A 24,283-nucleotide genomic window follows, 5' to 3' on the forward strand; every position below is an offset into this window, starting at 1 on the left:
TTCTGCCCCAGCTCCGGATTCCCAAGGATTGTGACACACAACAACAGTCCTTATCAAAGTTATAATGTACCAAGAATAAACAAAGTCTGGCAAAGGTTGGCAACCAGCCCAGAAAACAAGATATGATAAGACACTCACTCTCCAAAATGCTCTTTAATAATTACACGTTGTTTCCAGCAAGAAATTACTAACTGCGTGCGACTTAAATAGGCTAAGGGAGTGGCCAATTATCCTCAAACCTTACTCTCAAGGAGACCTCCTCCTCCTGAGTAGCCACTCCTGCCTTTTGGCAGCCCTGCGTGCTCGAGTATTGAGGAGAGGCTCCTCCACTTCGCTCTCTCCACTTGAAGGAGCCTCTGGAGGTTCTGAAGGCCCTGGCTGAGTCTCTGCCTCTGGCACCACATCCTCTTCAATCTCCTCGCTGTCCGACACAAGCGCCGGGTGCGCAGACTGCTGGCGCGACCCCACACCAGCCTCCTCGTCATCAGGATCAGCCACGATCTGCGCAGGCCGCTGGCGGGCCACAACAATGAACCATAATAAGAATAGCACAAGTAGCATCAGCAACCTATTCTATAGCCTCGTAACACACAGGGCAAGAAAATATTTGGAGAAGAGAAAAATATTCACTTTTCTTTTCTTTTGAAAGATCCCGAGTGTTAAGACTAGGAAATTTATTTATTTATTTTTATTTTTATTGAATTTCTATACCACCCTACTCCCGAAGGACTCAGGGCGGTGCACAGCCATGAAATAAAACACATAGATATACAAAATTTAAAATCAAATAAAATGAATTAAATAAATTTGGCTGAATTAATACCCATAATTTAAAATACCCATATTTTAAAATACATTAAAAATTTAAAATTTACACTTAAAAGGGAGAAGATTTAGGCGAGGCCAGCTTGATGAAATAAAAGCGTCTTCAGCTCACGGCGGAAGGTGCGCAGATCCGGAATCCTCCGTATCTCTGGGGGGAGCTCATTCCAGATCGTCGGTGCCCCCACAGAGAAGGCTCTCCCCCTAGGGGCCGACAGCCGACATTGTTTGCCCTTATGCATGAAGAAAAAATGTTTAAGAAATGGTTAAAATGGTATTGTAAAGTGGTAGATTGATCTTACTGGTCTTTTGTTATTTCATTTTTTTAAAAGACCTTTATCAGTACTTTTGTGGGATCACAAAGGTACATTATCTTTCTAGAAAAAAGATAGGAAAATGCCTTAACAATCAACATGCCATATTTCACAAAGATACAAGGTTTGTCTTGCTGGTCAGGCCAAAGCGCACCATGTTGTAAAGAAATTTAAGAATCGTGATAGGATTTGTAACTGGCTGACAAACCGTACTCAATGAGTAGTCCTTAATGATACTGCATCTACATGAAGGGAAGTAAATAGTGGGATACCACAAGGTTCCATCTTAGGCCCAGTACTCATCAATATCTTCATAAATGACTTAGATGAGGGAACAGAAGGGGGACTGATCAAATTTGCAGATGACACTAAGCTGGCAGGAACAGCCAACACCCCAGAGGACAAGCTCATGATCCATGACAGACTTGAACAATGGGCCCTATCCAACAAAATGAAATTTAATGTGGAGAAAAGCAAAGTTTTACACTTAGGCAGGAAAAACCAAAGATACAAGTACAGATTAGGTGAAACAGTAACTGTGAGATGGACTTTGGAGTCTTAGTGGATGATTACTTAAATATGAGCCAGCAGTGTGCGGCAGCAGCCAAAAAAGATAATACAATCCTTGGTTGTATAAACAAAGGCAGAGAATCTTTATAAAAAGTTAGTAACACCACATTTGGTTACCACATTACAAAAAAGATGTTAAGACTTTAGAAAAACTGCAGAGACAAATGAAGAAAAACAATTGAAGAAGGGTTGCAGGAATTGGGTATGGCTGCTCTAGAGAAAAGAAGGACTAAAAGTGACATCATAGCTATATTCCAGTATTTGAGGGGCTGCCACAAAAAATAGACGATCAACTTATTTTGCAAAGCACCAGAAGGCAAGACAAGAAACAATGGATGGAAACTAATCAAGGAGAGAAGCAACATGGAATTAAGGAAAAACCTAAGTGACAACAATTAACCAGTGGAACAGCTTGCCTTCAGAAGTTGTGGATGCTTCACCACTGGAGGTTTTTAAGAAGAGGCTGGGCAGCCACTTGTCTGCAATGGCATAGGGTTTCCTGCTTGAGCAGGGTGTTGGACTAGAAGACCTCCAAGGTCCTTTCCAGCTCCATTCGGACTGATTGATCTGTTAAAGAATTCTAGGAACTGCCATGTTTTGTTTTATATTTTCTGGAATTAATGTTCATATTCTTGTGTCTCCTACCAATATGGTATAAAAGAAGTGACTGTCTTTTGTGTGGGATAGACGGTTCCTGTCTATTCCTTATTTTGCCAATCCATTCTGGTACCAGGCTGTTTGCTTTTGAGCAAATGAGAATTTATTCTCATAGCACCGTGATGGCGAACCTGTGGCATGCGTGCCACAGGTGGCATGCAGAGCTGTCTCTGCGGGCATGCCAGCCGTCACCCCAGCCCAGCTCCACCGTACATGTGTGCATGCCTCCCACCAGCCAGCTAGTCTTTGGGTCTCTGCCGCACATGTGTGGGGGTAGGATGCATGGGGGGCATGCACGCACATGTGTGAGAGGTGCAGGTTGGTGCAGGAAGCTTTCCAGGCCCAAAATGGGGTGCGGGGGGCTTCGCACAGCCCCCCACACTCCATTTTGGCTTCCAGGTTGGTGCAGAACGCTTTCCAGGCCCAAAATGGGGTGCGGGGGGCTTCGCACAGCCCCCCACACTCCATTTTGGCTTCCAGGTTGGTGCAGGAAGCTTTCCAGGCCCAAAAGGGGGCGCCGGGGGTAGGCCCCCCCGCACATCCTCTGATCATTTGAACATTGAAAATGAGGAAGAAATCATTCTTGGTTAACTGCTGGATCCTACTGCCCAATCATAGGAAACTCCTATATGCTGAAGCCTCTTGGCCTAAGGGCAAGTTATTTGCTCAGTGGCTTTTAAAAGATGTCAGCAAAATGACAAAAACATCACTGTTGGTTACAATTCATTTCAAAGAACCTAAAGGATTTGGGAGAAAATAGGTCACATGCACTTCATCTCACGTCACATGCTTCCTATCGAGAGGCCAATGAGGTTTTTAGACCTCTATACATTTGAACAAGATAATTTTATCCATTCACATTTTCATCTTTTTTCAATATGAAAAGAGTGACCATCTGTTTGAAACCCACATCAGTCTAAATAATTTCTAAAGCAGCTTTTCCTTTTGGAGGTAAGAAGATTGCATATACTGTTTTGATAGAATATGGTGGTTGTTGATGCTTCTCTTAAAAAGAGTGAAATATGTGTCTTATTAGGGAGTATGAAAAGATGAATCCTAAATTCTAAAAGGTATTCTAAATATTTTTTTCAAAATTTTAATGGCAGGAAATCTAAAACAAGGTATATTTAAAAGAAAACAGAAAATATTTAATTGAAATACTTTAAGTAAATAAATGTCATTCTTTCTACTTGCATTTTGGTATAATAGTTTGCATGTCCATGCATACCCACCTTTGTATTCAGTTCCTTCACGCAATATAATAATATGGTATATTAAGTTTAAATTAATGAGGGATACAATACTTTCTCAACATGTTTTCATATATGATTAAGTATAGTTAACCTAAACATAGAAAGCATATTATTGTAAATTATATATCATTTATCAAAACTGATAAAAATAAGAAGTTATGAAACAAAATCTAAACAAAATTATAACAGAAAGCTACAATATATTGCTATATATATATGTGGAGACTAATAGCATTTTATTTGTTCTCTAAATCTCCTTTATGAGAGAAAACATGCCAGTTAGTACTAAAGGAGGCGGGATTGTTTTTTAAAAATTGCCTGATCAAGTCAAATTACATTTCAAAAACTACAGTCATGATATCAGTTTGATAATAGGTATTTGTTTTAATATCTCACAAGAGCTACCTGAAAAATCTGAAATGAGGGTAATGTTGATTTCAATGAATACGCAAATAATTTTAGAGTAATTGTTTTGTGAAGTGTGCTGGAAATTAATATATCAAATTTCAGTTATGTATTTTCTTTGACATTTCCTTTACTTCATTAATTTTTACTCATTTTTATTGTTACACAGTTATCTTAAATAAATTTAATGTTATGTATCCTATAAAATTTAGATACGTAGCAGTTATATTATCAGAAGAATGTTAAACAAAGATTAAAATTGGTGATAAGTTTAACTTAATTTTTACTTAAATGTTAAATTTATAGAAATTGTAATATGGGGAGATAAGTATTTTAAATAGATGATAGATGATAGATAGATAGATAGATAGATAGATAGATAGATAGATAGATAGATAGATAGATATTCTATTTATTATCAAAATCATACTTCAATAATAGATGTAGATATTTATACTATCAAAATCATAATCTGTTCTATCAATTAAAGCCTTAATATAGTTAAGACAGTTGATATTAAAATATCATACAACAAATTAATCTGAACCAAACATTATAAAGAAATGCTCGAGCTGCATATGCTCATTCCCCTGTTTCAGTGAAGCATCAGAATTATAAGATACACAAAATACAATACTAATTAATCTTATTAGTTCTTATTACTTAATAACTGGAATTAGGACTTTAGCATTAAATTAATTATAAATACAAAGATTCCATTTTCCCCCAAATCAATTGTATATCTAAACTGTTTGAATGTTATTTGTTTCTTGGAGCAAACTATACTCTTGAGATTCTATAAAATCAGAGAAACATGTATTAAATTCCTTTGCCTTAATCTGGATTCAGATTGATTGAGTTTAAGATTAATTCCTTGTCAGTATGGTTAAAGTATCAGTTTAAAGAATATGTTAAACATCTGGGTGAAATATTAGAAACAAAGCTGGGGTTTATTTGTATCAGTGCTAGTGCAAAAATAAAATGAGAAGTTTCTTGAAATTCAAATAGAAAACGGCATCCATATCTTATTCATTTAATATCATTTTTTTAATAGAATAAAATAGAGATGGAACAGAGATGGAAACAGAAATATTTCCTATTGTCAAATCTGCTGGAACACCTACAGACTAATTCACATTATAATTGCAAAGGAAAATATGAAACGTTTTCATTCCTGAGTGTAATTAAGTTAATGGCATTTTAATTATTTTGCAGAAGAATCAATATCAGAATATGGCAGATAAGTATAATAAATAGTCTCAAACTTTTACTATTCAAGTTTTTCAAACTCTAAATACAATTTTTGTGAATAGCATATAGAGACATAGAAAATATGGAAATCATGTACTTATAAAACATCTCTATAAATAAACACTGGTGCGCTAAGAATATGGCAGCATTGAGGGAGAACTCTGGAGATTAATCTGACAGGTAGGGTGCAGACATTTCATTTCAGATTTTGGAGGCTAGTTGCATGAAGGGTAGGGTATCTTAGAAATATCTAAAGGCAATCCCTGGTGTAGATAGCATTTACACACATCTTTTAAAATATTTAAATAATAATAATAGGATAATTCATTATAATAATTTTCATTGTATATCTTAAATTAAAACAGTGATATAACAATCATATTCTCCCCCCTTCTCTGAATACATATGCACACATGCACCACACCCACATATGCACATCTTTGTCTAGAGGAATTTTCACTTCTAGGTCACAGAACCTACAAACTGTTAATAATAAGAGTCCTTATATGTTCATATGGAGTGATGTTGGTGGGTACTGTGAGAGTAGCCCTGGAGCTGGTTGTTTTAAGTTGGCTATGCTGAGGATGGCTGGGACTGATTGCCTTGCCTGGGTCCCTGGAGGATTCTTTCAGCCAGGAAGGGAATTAGGCAAATGTTCCTGAGAATAGTTCCTGCCATCCATTTTCCTGAGCTTCAGTTTCTTAGTTTTTGATTTCTTTAAAAAACAACAACAATGAAATCTTATCTAGTGGAGATGGAGGCGGCGAAGCGTTCTTACTTCTCCGCCCTCATCGCGTCTGCAGATAATCACCCGGCCGCCCTGTTTAGGGTGTCATGCTCCCTTTTGAATCGGGGAGCGGGGGATGACCCTCTACGGGGGCGGGCTGAGGAGTATAGTCAGCATCTGCTGGACAAGATCACTCAGATTCGGGACGGTCTGGACTCTGACTGGGCAGGGTCAGATGAGGGAGAGACAATGGGTCTTGTCATCTGGGAGGAGTTCGATCCTGAGGAAGTGGACAGGATCATGGGGAAGCTGAGTGCTACCACACGTTTGTTGGACCCGTGTCTCTCCTGGCTTGTTTACGCAGCTTGGGAGGTTACACGTGACTGGATCCGGGCAGTGATTACTGCATTCCTGGGTGAGGGTAGCTTCCCCGCCGCCTTGAAGGAGGTGGTGGTGAGGCCCCTCCTCAAGAAACCTGCCCTGGATTCAGCTATTTTGAACAACTTTCATCCTGTCTCCAACCTTCGCTTTATTGCAAAGGTTGTTGAGAGCATGGTGGCACAGCAGCTCCTGTTGGCCCTGGAGGAAGCAGATTACCTAGATCCATACCAGTCGGGTTTCAGGCCTGGGTACAGCACAGAGACAGCATTGGTCGCGCTGGTGGATGATCTCTGGAGGGCCCAGGACAAAGGATTTTCCTCTGTCTTGGTCCTATTGGATCTCTCGGCGGCCTTCAATACCATCGACCATGGTATCTTGCTGCGATGCCTCGAGGGGTTAGGAGTGGGGGGCACTGTTTTACAGTGGTTCTCCTCCTACCTCTCGGGGCATTCGCAGGCGGTGTTGGCGGGGGGCAGAGATCGGCCCTGAGGCCCCTCACTTGTGGGGTGCCCCAGGGGTCAGTCCTCTCTCCCCTTCTGTTCAACATCTATATAAGGCTGCTGGGGGAGATCATCCGTGGTTTTGGGGTGAGGTATGATCAGTATGCTGATGATACCCAGCTTTTTATATCCATCCCGAACCAGCCCAGTGATACCCTCGACGTGATGTCCTGGTGCCTGGAAGCGGTGTGGACCTGGATGGGGAGAAACAGGCTTCGGCTCAACCCTGCCAAGACTGAGTGGCTGTGGGTACCGGCATCTCGGTTCAAACAAGATATTCCATCTTTGGTTATAGGGGGTGAGGTGTCCTGTCGATAGGACGCACAACCTGGGCATCCTCCTGGATTCACGGTTAAATTTGGAAGATCATGTAACGACCGTGACCAGGGGGGCATTTGCCCAGGTTCGCCTGGTGCGCCAGTTGCGCCCCTACTTGGACCGAGATGCTTTACACACGGTCACTCATGCGCTCGTCACCTCTCGTATTGACTACTGCAATGCTCTCTACATGGGGCTGCCCCTGAAGACCACTTGGAGGCTTCAGCTGGTGCAGAATGCGGCCGCGTGGGTAGCGATGGGAGTGTCCTGACACTCCTATGTTACACCTCTCCTGCGCGACTTGCATTGGCTGCTGTTGCCCTCTGGGTGAGATTCAAGGTGCTGGTGATTACCTATAAAGCCCTACATGGCCTAGGTCCGGGATATTTGGCGGACCATCTGCAGCCAGCAACAGCTTCCCATCGCCCGGTGCGCTCCCACAGGAAGGGCATACTCAGGGTGCCATCGGCCAGACAGTGTTAGCTGGCGACCACGAGGGAGAGAGCTTTCTCTGTGGGCATACCCGCTCTTTGGAATCAACTCCCTCTGGAGCTCCGGGTGGCCCCCGACCTTCGCTCTTTCCGCCGTGGGCTGAAAACTTGGCTATTTCACCTGGCCACCTTGGACTGATGGGGGTTTTAATCTGGGTTTTATTGAATTTCTTAATTTTAACTTGGACTTCTGTTTTAATGGTTTGTCTGTTCTGTTTTAATTGTTGTGAGCCGCCCTGAGTCCTGTGGAGATAGGGCGGCATACAAGTCCCAACAAATAAATAAATAAATAAATTTCCTTCAGGAAAATCAAGTAGAGTAAGTTGTTTATCCCCTCTCTCAGAAATTATCATTCCTGCCCCCTTCTTGCTGATGGAGCACTCCAAGCATTTCATATCCATTGATTTGTTGGTTTTTCTTACAGTGCTCCAGCATGCAGATCAATATACAGACCTCAGGCACAGGTCTGAATTGAGCAGACATCTTAAAGCAAAGGGATGTATTTGATAATGAAAGATGGATTCATGGCAAACATGGGTTCCCAGCAAAAAATTAAACCCAATTCTAGCAGATCAAGTGAGTCTTTTAGCCATGACCAGCACCATTATCAAAAAATATGTTATCTAGACAGGGCTTACAGCTTGCTCCGTGCTCTAAGACACACACAAGTTCAAATGGTTTGTGCAGGGTGAATGACAATGAAGTTTGTCCAGATGCTCACAGCAAATTTCATTTAGACACAAAGCAAATTTTAACAGTAACAAATACACATACAATTATATCATCAAAGGAAATTACATTATCAGTTGACTGAATCTTCATTGTTTTTTACTCTATACATACTTAATTCAGTGAATCAATGGCACAGTGGTTTTCTTCAGCCAGTTGATACATGCTTTGCTTATTTTATGTACATTTCTGTGTCTTATTGAAACGTATATACAATCCTATACCAAAAGAAGCTCTCTGAAATGAATGGTAACTAAGCAGAATTAATTGTGCTTTGGATAACTACTAAAAAGCAGGTTATTTTAAAACTCAAAGACTCACTAGGATTTTAATTCAGCTTGAGACTTAGGTGAAGTGTTAGGTGACACTTTTAGAGATGGCTATATGGAAGTCAAATATTTGAAGGGTACATACTGATACTGATGTCTGTTAAAATATGGAAGGTGGACTATTTATCTAAATATCAATATGATTTAGGTGACATAAATACATACATATGCCCCAAATTCACTTCAGCAATATAATTTAGAAAAAATATTAGGTCTTGTTTTGCTACTTCAAATCAGTCAAAGATCTGCCTTGTGCCATTCTCTGATATCAAATACTTTTTGTTAGTTTTATAGGTACCTTTTCTCCAAAGTTTAAAGCAACTTACTTGGGTATCTTCATTTTATCCCCATAATGTGATGAGCCAGTTTGGTCAAGTGGTTAAGGCATCAGGCAAGAAAATAGGAGGCCATGAGTTCAAGTCCCTTCTTAGCAATGAAAACCAGCTGGGTGATTTTGGGCCAGTCATTCTGTCCTCAACTCAATCTACCTCTCACAGCATTGTTGTTGTCAGGAAAATAGGAGGAGGAAGGTGTGTTGAATATGTTCGCCACTTTGAGTTATTTGTAAAAAATAATGAAGATATTAAATAAAAAGAATCCTATGAGGTAGGCTGAATTGACAAGAAATTATAATATGGCTGAGAGCAGACTAGCACCTGGGTCTGCCCAATCTTTTTCTAACACCACTCTGGCTTATTGACAACTTTAATTTGTAGCAAGAGGAAGGAGAAGAATATGTGTGCTAATCCCACTGGCCTTGCTTCCTATTGTAGTTCTGGAAGCTATTTCAAAATGAAGAAGAAATTTGTTTAGTTTGCATTTGAAGAAGATAATTTGAGCCAATACATGAGCAAAAACTTAGTGATCATTCAAAAATCAAATTTCTCTGGCATTTTTGATGTACACTAATTTACCTATTAAAATGTTTAAAATAAGTTAGAGGCAAAAATTGTATAAAATACATATATGAATGAAAGCAATATAAAATAGTGCATTGTGTTAAGGAAATTATTTGGAAAAGGAGATGTGTTAGAAATAAAATATAATTATTAAGGAAATAAACTTAAAACATTAAAAATTGCATATCAAAACATTCATTGTAATAGCACATGACATATTTTCAAATCATCCAGGTCAGGTTACAATGATAATAATCTCTAGATGTTTTAAAATGTTACCTATTGACACAAATTTATGCTATGGTCGTAAGTGGCATGGATTATTAAATAGAGAGCTATATCTTGATTACTTTCACAGAGCACATGCATTCAAATGCAACATTACGTTTCAAAAGATTAAACACAAAGCAAATCTGCAAATGAAATGAGGCCATTGAGATTGCTTTGCTCTTGGACTGAGAGGATTTGAGGAACAGGACTAGATCAACAGATTGAAGGTGGGGTTGATTATTCTAGTGATGCTCTGCCTAGGATTAAAGCAACAGCCATGAATGATTTCAGAATAAATAAGAGAGACTCTCAGATGTGATAGCCACTGATTGACTGCACAATTATGTTCTGATAATATAAAGATAATAGGGATTGCGTTACATATGAAATACAACTTGTTCAGCTGTCCTAGCAAATGGAACTCTTGCTGGGGTGCATAGGAAAAATGACACTCCATTTTGCATGTATAAATTGCAGAGAAAATATGGATATTTTTAAAAAATCCAGAACAGTGATTTGCAGCATGATCTATGGCAGATTTTATACAAGGAAAAATTACAACTGCATTATCTTCACTGAAGGCAAACACAGGGGGGGAGGCCTGGCAAAAGTACAAATTGCTGCAATATTGGGAATCTGAAATGTATGGCATGATAGTGTTCAAGAGAAATTTTCATTCTGTTGGATCTCACAATAATAGATTCGCAGCTGGAGGGAGGGAATTGCAGCCCAAGGCTCTTGCTGTCCTAGGCACTGAGGAGGTCATGAAAATAAAATATACTGTTACATACAAACATAATTTATTTTAGATGTATTTGCTAGAATCCATATGTAGTCATGTGGAATCAATGGAATCCTGAATCCTTAGCCTGAATCCATTGCTATAACTATTAGAACATACTATAATTGAAGAACAGGAAAACAGTTTCTAAAGGTATTTCAGATGCCTATGGCCTTATAGTTTGATCTGGGAGTGGGACTTCCCCTTCTCTGTTCTTGGCTCCCCTGCTCAAAATGTCCCACAGAAGTGCCATATCATAGCTCACTCTCAGTTGAGTGAACTTGAGTCACATGAACTGACTGCCTGGCCTGTTATCACCCTTTCATTAAGGTCGATACGTTGTCCAGGTATTTCTTGAACCCTTTCTTTAAAAGTTTTTACACAGTTCCATAGTGAGTCATAATTAGCTTGGTCCAGGAACGTTGTCATGGTTGTAGCTATCTGGCATTGAAATTAGGGTTCACCAGATCTCAATTCCAAATTATGACTTCACAGTTAGGACTCATCACTACAGTAGTATTATATGTAATAATTGACTTATAGTAGGGTTTATGAGGAATAATGTTTTCTTTCTACTTAAAAAAATACAGTCTTCACATGCTGGTATTTAAGCAGCATTTCTAAGTACTGTAAAAACATAAAATACCTAGAGAGATTTGACCCAGGTGTATTCCTTTCAAAACAAATCACTGTGTATTCAAAATCAAGTTCCCCAATTCTGGCTGAAAGTACTGTATACAGATTAGACAAGATTCCATTATAAGACTTCAAAAACTCTTGGATCCAAAATAGATTATAGAATTAGTTTGGGTGAACCTCTGAATTCATAACACAACTTCATGAATAGATATAATTGAGAGTAGTGTTATGACTCTGGATAAGATACAGAATGAAAGATGTCTTCACTTGTCTGCTGTGGTATCTGCTCGAAAATCCTAAGATCTGTGGTTAAATCTTTAGCATTATTTTACAAAGAATAAGTACAATATTAAGATGATTACAGCTCTTGCATTACTATTATTATAACTCTGTTTTTCTAATTTTGCTGCTTTATGCTGTCTTGCAAAGGCAGCAATAATAATAAATCAAAGCAAATAGAAGGAGGTGTGCATTTTTCCATTTTTTGGAAAATTGTCCTTTTCTAGAAATCAGGGCTGTGTGGAAACAGATCGATAGATGCTTGTCATGCTAGTGGACAGCTTTTAGATGTTTGCTTTAGTGGGATTCTGTCTTCCTTTTGCCTTGTCCAACTTTTTGGTAATTACTTGCATAGTACTATAAATACCCCTCTTCTTGGAGGGAGGAATTGCCTTGATTTGGCCCCTTCTCCTTAACATTGGCTTGTGAGAGAGACAAGCCCTTACAGGGCACAACAACAGCAATAATAGTAATAATAATTTTAAAACAACAAGGAACATTAAATAGTGTGACATTGCTTATTAGTGACAGTACCCTTGAGGCCACACCAACTTTTTCTCCTTTTGAGGAGTTGAAACAAAAGTATTTCTTTTTCTTGAAAATCAGTAAGTAAAAGGAATTTACTTTTTACCTTAGTCAAATACACAAACATTGATTAACAGGATGGAATAAGGCATTTGGTGTTCATAAAAACATAACGCAACTCAACCTTCAATCTCTCAGAATGTGTAATGGGTGATCAGGCACAGAATGTGTTGGGAAGGATATGAGACTCAAATAGCTTGAGAGGGTACCAATATACATAAATGGAGTTAGCACAAAAACTTCTGATACAAAAAGACAAATTTCTAACTAATCCCTAATCTTCTTAGCTTCTCTCTTAATTAAGACATGTACCACTAGTTAAAAAAATTAATCAGAATAAATCTTGAATTGTAAGCTGATAAATGGGTTCAGAATGCCTGGTTCCTGGCCTGACACCTCATCTCCTTTCTAAGGTACCCCTTAGAATGGAAAAAAAAAAACAAAATCTCACAGGACAAACACTCTGCTGACAATTGGCTCAGTAGGAAGCAGTACTGCTCAGACAGATATATATATTCTAATAGAATATTTTGCACTTTGATGCTGAAATTTTGCACAAAGAACAACATTTTTAAAACAACATTTTCTCCATTACAACAATAGCAATTTGTATTTTCAATTTAAAAAATGAATAATACAATATTTTTTTTCAATTGGGGGGGATTACAATAGTCATCTACTGAGTTTCTGCTGAAGAAACTCCCACCCATTTTATTTTCTTGCATTGGAAGGAGATAAGAAGTTTGAAAGAAGGCTGCCCTTTTTAAATATAAAATACAGAATCAAACTAGATTTGATGGAGTAACTTGCTTTTTGCATTCTACTTGCTTTTTTTTTTAGCCCTATAAAGAAATCCTTTCTGGGGGCTTGAGAGCCTGAATGTTCATTTGAGACCATTCTTATAGATCATCTCTTAATTAAAATGTATCAGAATAAGACCCAAATCTTGAAATGACATATTCAGAATATACCTAGAGCAGATAAAAAAAATTCCAACATTTTCCAACTCTTTTGAATATTTACAGTGATACAGATAAATTGAGCTCCTTCAGACAACTGAAAGCAACTTGGAATGATCTAGAACCTGGGTTCCACTCAATGCTAAATTAGAAGATTTAGAAATCTAAATCTCTCCTATTGACTGTCATATGAAATTCCCAAGTGTTTTACAATCCTTCTTTTGCTTTTTGTCAGATTAGATGAAATTTGCAGCCCTAGAGGAGCACAGAGATAGATACCAATACCTAGATCCAACTCACTTCCATGTGGACTAATATAGAATGAAAATAAAACAAAGAAAGCACAGTTTACGTATAGCCTGTTTCTGGGTAGAGAAATTACACCTAACATGCTGTCATGAGTTTCACTTGGTGGTGAACATATGTGGAACATTTTAAAAAGCATGAATCAAAAGTTTCCCTTATCTGAGTGATAAAACTTGTGAAGGTTTGAACTATTGGAAGAAATTTGAATGTCTGCTTTTCCAAAATGGATATGATAATTCTTCCCTAGGGTATAAGGCCAGTAGATCATTATGAGCAATTATTGAAATGCAAACTCTATTTTGCCTCCTTGTTATTTAATTGTTATATTAATTTATACATCAAAGTCTTATCAAATATCCTCCTTACTGCCCAATTTGCCTAAGAACCTGTTCCCTGAAAATTGACATACAGATGATACTTCATAACTTTTATTGAAATAAGGAAAGTCTTGCAAACACTCAGTATTGAGGAAGAACTGCTCACCATCAAAAAAATGAAACATACAAATTAATAGAATATTAAATATCCATTACATTAAATCTAGACACATAATCTGTATTATGAATTTGAAATTAGAATACAGGTCATGGCATGTTGCTGTATGAAAAGGAATTTAATGTCTGATTCAAATCACCTCATCAATATATATTGTCATTATGAAGATATGAAAAACAATTACAATTTTATTGAGGCAATTTAAATTCAGGAGAGGTAGATATTGATAATCCATTCTGACAATTAAAAAAAATTACCTCCTGCATCTGATATTTCTTTTTAACAATCAATGTAGAGTTTCTTCTGATGAAAGTTGAAACTGCTGTTGCATGTTTATAGTTGCCATTTTCATACACAATACTCACGTGAGTTTTTGATAAAGGTTAAGGAGACTATGAGTCTCTTGAAAAAAGTACAATTTCATTTCTGATTGATATTCATATTTTTGTCAGTACTTGTCTACATATAGTTTGAAACCTCAAGGTTACAAAGGAGATTGTCATTGAATATTATCAATTTTAAAACAATGAGCAAGAAGACAGAAAAATAAATCCATTCATGCTTTGGCAAAATATCAGTCCCTGCTTCCCCAACAAGTGAGAACAATGGGATAAGAAAACTTAAATATAATTAAAAATAAAATCTAAGAATTCTGATGAGCAGTAGTCAAAGATTCTGCAGTACATATTTAATGCTCCCTATGCATAATATTTGGGTAATTATTAATGTACGTATTACATGAATAAATAGGAAGAAGAAAAATTCTGATTGATTTATTAAAGTATATAACTCATTAAAGTATATAACTTAGAACAAAAGCAATACAAAAAGTCCTTCATTTATGAGCATTCATTTAGCAACCATTCAAAGTTATGATGGTGCTGAAAAAGTGACTTACAAAAGTTCTCATATAAATTATTGTTGCAACATCCCGTGGTCATGTGATCAAAATTTGGGCACTTGGTAACTGGTATGTCTTTACAATGATTGCATAGTCTTGGATTCATGTGGCTGCTATTCACAACTTTCTCAACCAGAGAAAGTCAGTGGAAGAAGCCAGATTCGCTTAATGACTGCATGATTCATCTAATGACCATATGATCTGCTTAACAACTGCAGCAAAATGGACATGAAATTGGGAACAGCTCACTTAACAACTGCCTCACTTAGCAACATAAGTTCCTTTCAATTATGGTCATATGTTGAGGACTAACTGTAAAGCGCAACGGGATAGGGAAGAAATGGGGAGAAAGAAAATAAAGTGTGACTGCAAAAGAAATTGTAGTAATCTTTTTATGCAGCTAAAAACATTCAGCTGCCACAAGCAATTGTTTATTTAGGAACCAGATATAAAAATGTTCAGCAGTCTAAATACAAATGTGGCAGAATAAGTCACAATAACATGATTTTTTTAAAAAAATCTTACTTTCCTATAAAATAACTTCGAAAGACTCTGAAAGAGATAAGTTATTATTCATTTTCCACCTGATTATGAATTTTTTTTTAGATAGATGTAGAACAGGGGTGTCAAACTCAAGGCCTGGGGGCCGGATCCAGCCAGCAGGGTACTTAGATCTGGCCTGCAGGGCCACCCTGGAAACAGTGAAGGACCGGCCCACAGTGCTTCTGCCAGCGAAAACAGGCTCCTGAGCTCTGTTTTTAGCTGCCACGGCCTCCTGCAACCCTCTGCTAGTGAAAACAGAGTTACTGTGCAGCCCTCCCGAGCTCCGTTTTCACTGGCAGAGGGTTGCAGAAGGCTGTGGCAGCTGAAAACAGAGCTCAGGAGCCTGTTTTCGCTGGCAGAGTGCTTGGGCCACCACAGGTGTCCCCAACAGCTGACCCTGGCCACGGCAACCCCGGCCTCCTGAGTCAAACATAACCCTGAGGCAGCCCTCAATGAAACACCCCTAATGTAGAACAAAAATAGATGGAACCTTGATGAGCTACTGAAAGATTGTTTTCTCAAGCAATGCTATTTTAAACCTCTTTCTACATTTTTGAACTTCCTTGGTATACTAAGGAATGACTCTTTTGAGTATTTTTATTTCTCTACTGCAATAAAGCATAAATAGACTTTTTTACTGAAAGTAAAATGTCATTTCTCAAAGTCCAAGGAAATTCTCAGTGAATGCCTAAAACAACTTACCAATATGAAAATGAGAATCTAGAATTTCATGAGAGATCTTAAATCTACTGATAATCTTCAGGCAAAGACAATTGTTTCTATGATAAAGTATCCTCAAAAATCCCTGTTGGTCTTTTGCCTCTACTGCCATAATTCCAACTACACATAAATTATTTACAGAAGAATAAAATTCCAGGGACCTTATTTTTTCCAGAATAATCTTTCCAAGTAAAAGAGGTAAAAGTTAAACAGGTAAAAATTATAGACAAAATAACTGACTTCTCATGATGCTCCAGCTGAGATGTCCTATTCATAGCCATATTCAGTTTAATTTAATTTATAATTACAGACCCTTTCTGAAAAAATCAAAATATAAAATAGTCATCAGTCCCCTTAATTGCCATTAAACAGTTATAAAAATATAAAAATATCACAGGGGGTGATGGAAAAGACTGATACTTATCCAACTATGATGCCATCTTAATTAAAAATGTACTTTATCCCCATATAATAAACGTTAGACAAGACTGAAGTATGTCTTTTATCTTTTATTAGAACATCCTTTGAAGTAGAATGTCCAACTTTTGTTCTGTTGCATGCATTAAAAACAGCTAACTGATTTAGTACGTGTTAAAATTTTTCAATACATGTTGTCTTTGACTTCAAACTGTAATTGAACTAAGAATTAGAGTTGTAAGCTATGGCAGTCATTAAGCGGGTCACCATATGACTGTCCAATTTTATGACCTTTTTTATACAGTTGTTAAGCAAACGCTGCAGTTGTTAAGTACACGCATTGCAGCCAATGGGTGTTTTTGCCAGAAATCAGAAGTAAACGCCAGTTTCTTGCAAAAAAAATCATATATTTAGGTCACATGACTGACTGACACTGAAAACTGCTATAAATATAGGCCAGTTGCCAAGCACGCAAAATGAGATGACATGTCCCCCTGGGGGGGGGAGTGGGTAGAACTTTGAAACTGAGTCGTAAGTAGCTCTGAGTAGATTCATCTTAACTTTGCTAGGTGACTGGTGGTAAACCTAGTCTATCTGTATTAGTAGGATTTTAAAGGTATAATATAGATGTCAATATATTTGTATACAAATTATCTACAAAACATGTCGTCAAGAAGTGTGAATTTAAAATATTCCTTGCTCTTGTTTTGAGCTTTCTGTAGTGGTCTAATTAACTGAAATAAACAAACAGAAATTAAGGGTATTATTAGAGACTGTACTGTTAGAGAAACTAAATTGATGTTAAATTTAATAACGGCAGCAAGACTTTTGGTGGCGCAATATTGGAAGAAGGAAAACCTACCTACCATAGAAGAATGGACATTAAAAGTATACAATTTAGTGGAAATGGCAAAAATTTCTGCATATTTGAAAGATCAATCACAAGAAAGTTATATTTTGGAATGGAAAAGCTGGATTGACTATATACAAAATAAATATGGGACTAAAAAGTTTCAAATAGCATACAAATGAATACAAGTATTTAAGAAGATGTGTTATCATTTAGTTATGCAAAAAGGGAGTTAAAGTGTGAAAGAGTGGAAAAAGTGTTTATAGACAGCATACGTTTGTCTAAGATTGTTAGATGAAATACCCTGTACTCTGCTCTGGGAAGTGGGGAGGGGAGGAAGGAGGGAGGGGTAATGGGGGGATGCTAGGGTTTAATTTTGTGTAAAATGTAAATAAAACTATTTAATAATAATAAAAAAAAAGAAATTAAGAAGACTATAATTTAAAGAGGGAGGGAAAATAATTAAACTACATTTGATTATATGTCTCTTATCCCAGTATTTCCCAGCATATGCATCCAGTAGTCAGACCCACAGGCTTTTCTAATAAAAGTCTAATAATCCATTTCATGATTTCTTTAAAAATAAGTACACGATAATGAAATATACAAAGAATAAAGTCTCTAGTCTAAGCTAGAAAATGTAAGTAACTAACCAATTTCTAAAATGGCTTTTGACCTTTTTTCTGTATCTGTATGTATATATGTATCAATGTAGCTCATATGTCCATTAAGGTTCTGACAAAAATGCTTATCTTTCACCAGTACAATGAAAAAAGGTTAATGTAGCTCTCCTGAATGCTGAAGCATGAAGCATGTATAATTTAATAGCAATGATAAAGCCGGGAGCATTTGGCTAACACATGACCCACTTTTTCAATCAATTGGAAATATTTACATAACAGCTTGATTTTCATGCTTTATATTTTCCAGACAGAAAAAGGGACTACCATAGTCCATGTGGACATTTCCCAGAATTGGGGTGTCTTTCTTCAAAATAAATTCCATTACCAAAGACTGATAATCCTAGTGGTTAAGGCAGCAGACTAGAAAACAGGAGACAGCGTTCTAGTCCTGCCTTGAAAGGCAAGTGAGTGACCTTGGGCCAGTCTTTCTTTCTCTCTCAGCCCAATCCACCTCACAGGGTTATTGTTGGAGGGAAAACAGGAGGAAGGAATATTAAATATGTTCATCAACTTGAGTTATTGATAAAAATAATTAAGGTGGGATTTAAAAAAAAATCTTTTTAAAAATTGCAATAAAAAGATTTGAGGCAAAGAATAGTTAGAATCGCAACTCTTGTATAATACAAAATGCTTTCACATGTGAGAAATTGAATAATGATGACGGGAGATCTATACTATATACAGTATATATATATATATATATATATATATATATATATATATATATATATATATATATATATATATATATATATAGTATGTATATATAAAAAATAGAGGCCCAAGTGGCCTCTGTGGTGAGGAGGGTTTGTTGAGATTGCTGAATAGAAGTTTATCCTCACTTTTAGACTTGAAGTTGCAGTTAATGTGCTGAGTGACAACAAATATTTATTTTATTTATTTGTTCGTTTGTTTTTCCTACAAAAGGAGCATTTGTTTTTTCACTAGCAGGTGATCTCCTGTGGAGATACATCTTTATTTCTTTGAGTCTCCAAACTTTCTACATCATCCAATATTCCAAGACAAAATATGGAATCTAAAGTCTCTGAAGGTGGTCTGAATGTCACTCTCACCATCAGATTATTGATGCATGGAAAGGTGAGCAGTACTGAAGTGTTTTCATGTCATCACTTCTAATGCAAGCATAGTAATGAAGGCTAACTTTGTTTAAATATAAATCAATGGTGGGTTCCAAAATTTTTTACTACCGGTTCTGTGGGCGTGACTTGGTGGGTGTAGCAGGGGATGGATACTGTAAAATCTCCATTCCCTCCCCACTCCAGAGGAAGGTCACTGCAAAATCCCCATTTCCTCCCAATCAGCTGGGACTCAGGAGGCAGAGAATAAATGGGGGCAGGGCCAGTCAGAAGTGGTATTTATCAGTTCTCCGAACTACTCAAAATTTCTGCTACCGGTTCTCCAGAACTGGCCAGAACCTGCTGAATACCACCTCTGATGTGAATCCAAAAACTGTGCGTGTGTGCCATACTTTTATTCCCTGAAAAACACATGTAATGCATGATTCCTAAATGTGAAATATTCTTTCACTGGGAAGCAAATATTACAGATATGGTCCTAGAACCATGGGAGATGCACAGACTATAAATTGGATTGATCCCAATTTGATGTTTCAGGTAACATTTTCCTTTATTCTTGACTGATTTGGATTTCTGCAGTGAAATTCTTAATTTTTATACTGTACTGTTTGACCCACATAACTATCTACTCATATTGGTATTCTTTAAAATGTGCATAGGTTTGTAATGACTGTCATTTGGGACGAATTATTAGTAGTCTTCACCAGTGATCACATCCAGATTATATCCAGTATAGGACACAGAAAGTGAGGAGAAGTATTATAGTGTTTGAATACTGTTTGTACTAAAATTAGTAATAAAGTAGTGAAATAAGATGAAATAAGTAATAAATCATGTAAAAATACTTAGCGTTAATTGCTAACAAAAATGTTCAACATATAAATGGAACAAATTGATTATGAATGTTTATGTTCTCTCTCGTTTTTTCAAAACCTCTTGTTCTCAAAAGTTAGGCATGTCTTCATATACGGAGACTATTTCCCTGAGTATAAACTGATGCCCCTGTCTTTGAAGTCTTAAAATACCAAGCCCCCATTCTCACACTTGAAGTGACTAATCAAAATGAATATGCCCAATCTTGAGATATCCCTTTTAAGAAGGGACACATTAAGTCATCAAGTTAAGGCATAGCAACAAAGCAGAGGAACTTATGGTACATCTGTAAAACAAAGATCCTCACTGAGATGGATTACAGGCAGTTTCCAGAAGTATATCCCATATAAGTCTGGCAGAAAAATTGACAGAGAAAGTCAAACATACTGTATGCAATACATCAAGAGTAGTCTGAAACAGAGAAATGCAGAACTAGGGTTGCTGTTATAGAGAGTTAGAGTTGATGTCTTCTGGGGAGGGGGGTTCATGAAAGTACTCCAGTACTTAAATCCCTTATTCAGATTTATTCTTTTATTGAAAGTTCTGGAGGTCCTAAAATATTGGTTAGACAACAAATAGTTACAACGAGCATGAGATTTTATGTACTGTAGCATTATCTCAAAAATTATAGAAATTTTTATATATCTATTCAAACCATTGATCTGAATTGGGTTAAGCCATTGTTTTGGGTCTTTTGTTGACCTGCAGTTGAATCAAGAAAAAAACAAACATTTTGATTCTGAAAATGGGAGTTTAAGCAACAGATTAAAAAGGAGATTATATTAAATAGGATCACAAGGACTTGATTATGTGAACAATTAACTTGGAACAAAAGAGAACCATTGAGAATATGAACTTCTCTGAAAAAATAGGTTTTATGATTAGGTTATTTTGAGGGTTAGATTAGCTAGTTCACCATTTTGCATTTATTTGCAAGGGTGATTTCATTTAGTCTTTTGTAAGGCGTTAAAGATCTCGCTCTTCTCCACTTCATTTGGGCTGGGAGGTTGACCAAATTCTGCCAGCCAATTGTTTAAATTGGTTTTTTCCCTGTAAATACCATGATTTGTGCAACCTCAAATATTTTTAATTGGATTTGTTTATTAATTTATTCAATTTCTATGGCTGCCAATCTCAAATAAGTGACTCTGGTTGGCAAAGAAATTGTTGTTCTGGATTGTTTGTGTTAGGCATTGTACGCTACCCAGAATCACTGCCATGAAATGAGTTAAATAAATAAATAAGCAATTATTTTAAAAAGCAAATATGATTTTGATACTTCTTGCAGGAATTTCTCCAAGTACAGGGGATGGAGATATCCAGCCACCTCTCTTCAGTTGTGCATGAAGATATCAGACAAAAGGAGTAAAAGCCTTTTGTTCCCGGAAGTTCTTTGTTTCCCCCACTCTAGGCAAGCAACATTTCTGAACACAGTAATATCAAGCAAGAGATAAAGTATCAAAATATGTTTTGGACAGACAGCCAACACATCTGAGTTCTTCTGTATCAATACTGCTCTGATCACCATTCATCAATATGGATAAGCCTTTGTATTAAATAGGAATCCCGGGGTAAATTAAAATAATACTAGAAGCTAGTGCCATATGTTAGGAGAACTAAAGCAAGTGTCCAGATTGCCAAATTGTGATATAGTGGGTTCACTAACATTCCTGTTTACTGCAAACCTGTTCATGCATTATATTTTACTGTAAATATGGGCAAAGGTGTGAACCCAGCTTTATAAATAAACAGGGTTGTTGTTAGGGTTAGGGTAGTTATTTGGGCATGGCTATTCAATTTTTTTAAGTGTTTGGCTTGAATGGGTGAGGGAGAAAGCTATATGGTAAAATTCTTCTTTTTCTTATCTACTAGCAAAGTACAAATATGTAAACCTTGTTGTAGTAGAGGTGGAGAGGGAATGTCTCATAAAAGAAAAAAAAAAACCTCTACTGATATAAGTAACAAACATGTCTTTCTTAATTGATATCAAAGGCTGGCAGAGGTTCTCTTTTAATATACAATGCATTTTTCATTTTAGGTTTTACCTAGCCAACATTAATATACAGTAATAACTTTTCATTTAATTCCATATATGGCTATACAGTCACAACAGCAAGAACTAGCTGTCCGAGGTAGGCTATCAGGGCAGGGGAACACTGACTATCCTAAAATCTTTGGAACTCCATCAATGTGGCTCTTTTCTTCATTGTTTTACCTTCTTGCTAATAAAGAAATTGTTATTTTGCACTGAGTACCCATGCAATTGTGATAGGAAATTAATAAACCATGAGCCAAATAAATAAGATTTACTGATAATTAAAGGTTTTACATGCTTACTTTGTTGCCATTTTCTTTCGAACAGGAAGTTGGAAGCATCATTGGAAAGGTAATGTGATGTACTCTACGTTTGAATGCTCATACATGTTCTTTGTGGGCAGAGCTATGCATGTGGGAGGGGACCAGCAAGGGGCTCGAGATTTTGTCTTCTCTCCCTCTTCCTTCCTAGTTGATTCTTGAGAGAATAAGAACTGTATATAATTAGAGCATGAGAGCTATAATTGGTAAAATAGAAGCTATGCATTCAGCCATCTCCCTTTTCCCTAAATGTAAACTGCTTTCTCCACTGAGCTATTTGCCAGTCTGGTTTCTTATTAAAAGCAGAAGGCAGCAGAGACTGATCAAGCAACATCTGCATTCACTTAGATGGAATGTGGAGGAAAATGTAGATATTCAAATTGGAGCTGATAAAATGCTGAGAACATAATAAACAAAGGGTCAATAATTGTAGAAAAGCCTGGAAGAATACAAATAATTACATATAGGAAACTAATTTGAAAATATTTTGAGGAAATACATTTCCTAATATCAAGCAACTCACTCTCCAAGTAAACTAAAAAGCTATATCCATGAGGTCCCCAGAAATCTGGCTCAATTGAATATAGTATTTACACCAGTTAAATATTCATACCAATTAACCAATGTATGAAAATACTTCTGTTGGTCAATTTCCCTTGATATAAATCAGGTTTTGTATCTATCAATCTGTTATTGTTCCTGATCTCTCTACCAGTTAGAAGGATCCCAGAACAAAATATTTATTTTCATTGAAAATAACAATTATTCTATTTCACATCAAATGTAATGGAATTCTGAGATGCAGCTAATCTAATAAAGCTAATATCCTGTTACCGTCAAACTATCTACCATGTTTCCCCAAAAATAGGACATGTCCCGAAAATAAGGCCAAGCCTGATTTTTGGGGTGGGTGTAAATATACGCCCTCCCCTGAAAATAAGCCTTCCAGCAAGCACGGCCGTTTTTGCCATGGATTGCAGCCACTTCTGCAGCAGGAGGCCAAGCGATGCACCCCATGTGCCTCCTGATGGCCTTTCAAAGGGTACTGTAGCAGCAGCTATCCACAATTTTTTTACCCTTATTTCGTCCCAACCATATTGGGCCACGTGTGTCAGGACGAAATAAGGGTTAACAAATTGTGGATAGCTGCTGCTATGGTACCCTTTGGAAGGCCGGCGCGAGGCACAAGTCTCCTGCTGCAGAAGTGGCTGCGCCCGAGGAGCGCTTTTGGGAGAGAAGGCAAAGGGGAAGCGATCCCTTGCAAACTCCCTGCCTCTCCGCTGGGCAACGCTCAGCAGCCCCAGACACCCAAAGTCCATGCCTATCTGGCTCCCTTTTCCACAGTGCCTGGCTCTTTATTGAGGGGGGTGGGGGAGAAGAAGAGGCATGGAGTGAGACAGGGCTCGCTCTTCTTGCTATCTCTTCTCCCCCTCTCGCCAGGCATGGCAGAGCTTCCTGTCCCTGCCCAAATTGTATGCAATTTGGGGATGGCAAGTGTGGAGGGGTGTGGCTGGGGAGACGTGAAATGTGTCTTACCTGCCTTGTAGCTCCGTCGCATGTCTTGCCGTTGTCTGCAGGCAAACACATTGTAGGGTAAAAGAAACATCACAAATTCAATCAAACTTCTCAAACTCGCGAGAAGTTTAGTTTTACCCTACAATGTATTTGCCTGCAGACAACAGTGAGACATGCAACAGAGCTACAAGGCAAGTAAGACACGTGTCTCGTGTCTCCCCGGCCCCACCCCTCCCCACCTGCCATCCTCAAATTGTATCCAATTTGGGCAGGGGTAGGAAGCCTTGCCATGCCTGGCGAGAGGGGGGAAAAAGATAGCAAGAAGAGCGAGCCCTGTCTCACTCCATGCTTCTCGCTTCTCCCCTGCCC

The 24,283-nt window shown here is 37.5% G+C and overlaps 1 protein-coding gene and 1 long non-coding RNA gene across 48 annotated transcripts in view; one reads left to right on the forward strand and one right to left on the reverse strand.

Moving 5' to 3' along the window:
• Positions 1-47: 47 nt before the first annotated feature.
• LOC148116671 (uncharacterized) lies at positions 48-22,544 on the reverse strand. The gene is made up of 3 exons (XR_015732204.1): positions 22,382-22,544; positions 876-1,055; positions 48-513 (listed from the first exon to the last, which is right to left on the reverse strand). It is a non-coding gene; the product is annotated as an uncharacterized LOC148116671 (long non-coding RNA).
• Positions 3,032-24,283, forward strand: part of PCBP3 (poly(rC) binding protein 3) — a 76,227-nt gene continuing 54,975 nt past the window's right edge. For 6 of the 47 annotated variants that reach the window (XM_087885939.1, XM_087885942.1, XM_087885987.1 and 3 more), the window contains exons 1-3: positions 3,146-3,314; positions 19,023-19,172; positions 22,407-22,430. In XM_087885939.1, the coding sequence (XP_087742065.1) occupies positions 19,104-19,172; positions 22,407-22,430 (93 nt within the window). In that variant the 5' untranslated portion in view covers positions 3,146-3,314; positions 19,023-19,103. Of the gene's footprint in view, positions 3,315-19,001; positions 19,173-22,406; positions 22,431-24,283 lie in introns of all 47 variants that reach the window. The other 41 variants (XM_087885887.1, XM_087885895.1, XM_087885957.1 and 38 more) reach the window with 19 other exon arrangements.

The sequence above is a fragment of the Pantherophis guttatus genome, chromosome 1 (genome assembly GCF_059756535.1).
Source record: "Pantherophis guttatus breed Tessera chromosome 1, ASM5975653v1, whole genome shotgun sequence".
In the NCBI taxonomy this organism is placed as follows: domain Eukaryota; kingdom Metazoa; phylum Chordata; class Lepidosauria; order Squamata; family Colubridae; genus Pantherophis; species Pantherophis guttatus.